Genomic DNA, 3,140 nt, shown 5'->3' on the forward strand with positions numbered 1-3,140 from the left:
GAGAGAGAGAGACAGAGACGGAGAGAGACAGAGAGAGAGAGAGAGAGAGAGACAGAGACAGAGAGAGACAGAGAGAGAGTGCCCAAACAGTAAAAACAAAGAGGCTGTATGAAAACTAGCTCTGGTCCAAGGTGTTAATATGTTCCTCTACTAACCAGTAATGGAACATGTGTCACTACCGCCCTGGACCAGAGCTAGTGAAAAGCTCCCTGTGATATGATCAGTTCAACAGTGATTCACATAAACAACACAGTGTTTACAGACAACAACTTTCTCCTGATTTCAGCCACGAGGTTAATCTGCAACCACATGACCACACGGTTTCCGATGTTGTTTAAAAAAATAACATTCAAAAAAAAAGAGGCATTTGCACTGAATAACAGAAAAAGTTAATTCATATTTGTTCCTTTAATGAATCCGAAATTCATCCCCACTTGTTGATATACAGATATATATGGTTGTACAGTCCCTTCATACTAAAGCTCTGGTCCAGAGCGTATAGTCTTTGTTCATACTGTACAAGGCCAGAAATACAGCACCCTGACACTGTGCCAGACAGTGGCGTATGTCTATCAGAGGATCGGAGAGAACATTAAAACACGGTTTTTCAACAGCTGCTTTGCTGTGTGATCAATGGAGGTTTGCTGCTGACAATGTACTGAAGTGCTCACAAGTGTAGATGAACAGTCAAGCTTTGGATAACTAGCTAACTTAGTTATACAGGGCTACCAGACAGTGAGTGAGTATACAAAGAACACATTGTCATGTTTGGCTTGGATGTCCAGCTAACTATCAGTAAGACACTAATTAACCGTGCAATAAAATAATGATCTCTGTGTGAATGCATTTTTAGCACGTTTTCCAATGCCATTTGATTGTCTCTTCCATGTGAATGCAGTCGGTATTGTTTACATTTTGGAACAAATCCCTGAAACTGTCAGAATAGCAAGCGAACTAACAAGCAGCTGCTACTTAGTTAATATTACATAGCTTGGCCTTCAGAAACAGGCTATTAGACATTTGAAAAGGACACATTAATAGTAATGCTAAAGCAGGGGGGGGGGGGGGGGTTATTTGACACACTACACGACAGCGAAGTGTCTTGTCTGATATATCTCAGACGCCATTATTGTACGATCATGTCCCCTAACTAGAGCCCCCTTTCTTTCCGTCGGTACCTGCTATATATACCCTCGGTGATTCGGTTCCGTTTTAACGGGCGTCGGAGCTTGCTGCAGTCCGCATTGCGCCGCTTCATCCTCCCTCCTGTGGATTCGGTCCTGATACAAGTCCGGTAATTATAACGAAAATGTCAGGCGAACGATCAGATATGGACATTTCTACAAATATACAGCATTGTTGCTTTCTGGACGTGAAACAAAGAAAGAAATAAAAAACACTGTATCGTGGGACCCTCCCCCTTTCCGTCATACGTCACGACGCATTCACGTCATTCATACTCCTCCGTAGTAAGAAAAATGTCTGCCGCCATGGATGGAGCAAATGTTTATCCAATTTCAATGTTTGTACTTTGAAGGTATGAGTGATTTTCATTCAGTTGTTTAAATGTGCACTGTGGTTACTGTAGTGTGTTATTAAAATAAAGTTGTCACCTCTATATATTGTTTTGTTGACGTCAAAAGTCCGTACAAATGTACTAGCACAAACTGCGTCCTCGGACATGTTTGTAAATATGCTAACGTTAGCTAGCTAGCCCTGTTAGCAGTTACTGGGACGTTAGCCACCGTAATAACTTTAATGTGCCGCTAAGGTAGCTTTTATTATCCCATTGTATTTACCTTTACTTCTACTGTATGTTACATACTAGGTAACTACCTAGCTAATGTTGTGGATCTAGCTATGTCATTCACAGGTATCACCCACAGAGAGAAGAGAACCCAAAGGACGGGTGGAGGTAGAGATGGAGGCAGGGGTATGGGCTGAGGAGGTGGTAGGGGAAGGGACTTCCAGAACTGGGGCAGAGGGGGACATGATGGCCCGTCTCGGGGTCCTGGGACACGATGGTGGTTCTTGCAAGGGAGAGGCTGGGGAAGGGGAGACTTTGGAAGGCAACAGGAACGCAGAGGGATCTATACCACCCCTTCACTGCAGTCTATGGGAGGCCAGTAAGAAGATGAAGGAGCAGCAGACTGTGATTCTGGCCTTCCAGGGATAGAATATGAAGCAGCCCATACCCCTGCCTCCACCCCTGTCTCCATCTCCACCTGTCTCCATTGGGTTCTCTTCTCTCTGTGGGTGATACTGGCCTTCTGGGGATAGAATATGAAGCAGCCCATACCCCTGCCTCCACCCCTGTCTCCATCTCCACCCGTCTCCATTGGGTTCTCTTCTCTCTGTGGGTGATACTGGCTTTCTGGGGATAGAATATGAAGCAGCCCATACCCCTGCCTCCACCCCTGTCTCTACCTCCACCCGTCTCCTTTGGGTTCTCTTCTCTCTGTGGGTGATACTGGCTTTCTGGGGATAGAATATGAAGCAGCCCATACCCCTGCCTCCACCCCTGTCTCTACCTCCACCCGTCTCCTTTGGGTTCTCTTCTCTCTGTGGGTGATACTGGCTTTCTGGGGATAGAATATGAAGCAGCCCATACCCCTGCCTCCACCCCTGTCTCCATCTCCACCCGTCTCCATTGGGTTCTCTTCTCTCTGTGTGATACTGGCCTTCTGGGGATAGCAGATGAAGGAGCAGCAGACTCCGATACCAGTCTTCCAGGGATAGAGGATGATGTTTGAGCTAGCTACATTTAATTACACCCGCCTAATGCCTATATATAGGTATAGGAAGTACTGGCCAGTACTTCTTTGTCTTCTTTCTTCCCTTCGTGAAAGGACATTGAAGGTGACAGCTATTTGGGGCCTAAAAACAATGATCAAATCCTCGTGATCTGGGGTTGCAGGGTAGCCTAGTGCTGCACTAGTAACCGAAAGGTTGCAAGATCGAATCCCTGAGCTGACAAGGTAAACATCTGTTGTTCTGCCCCTGAACAGGCAGTTAACCCACTGTTCCTAGGCCGTCATTGAAAATAAGAATTTGTTCTTAACTGACCTGCCAAGTTAAATAAAGGTAAAAAATAAAATGACTGTATTGCATTTGAATGTTATTTTTGCTAGATGTTAGGC

The 3,140-nt window shown here is 45.3% G+C and overlaps 1 protein-coding gene across 1 annotated transcript in view; it reads right to left on the reverse strand.

The window, feature by feature from the left end:
- The window catches only part of LOC135549513 (macoilin-1-like), a 25,238-nt gene extending 23,834 nt beyond the window's left edge, over window positions 1-1,404 (reverse strand). The window contains exon 1 of the mRNA XM_064979527.1: window positions 1,179-1,404. Coding sequence (XP_064835599.1) covers window positions 1,179-1,258 — 80 coding nt within the window. The 5' untranslated portion in view covers window positions 1,259-1,404. The remainder of the gene's footprint in view (window positions 1-1,178) is intronic.
- Window positions 1,405-3,140: the final 1,736 nt, after the last annotated feature.

Source organism: Oncorhynchus masou, chromosome 12, assembly GCF_036934945.1.
Source record: "Oncorhynchus masou masou isolate Uvic2021 chromosome 12, UVic_Omas_1.1, whole genome shotgun sequence".
Lineage (NCBI taxonomy): Eukaryota > Metazoa > Chordata > Actinopteri > Salmoniformes > Salmonidae > Oncorhynchus > Oncorhynchus masou.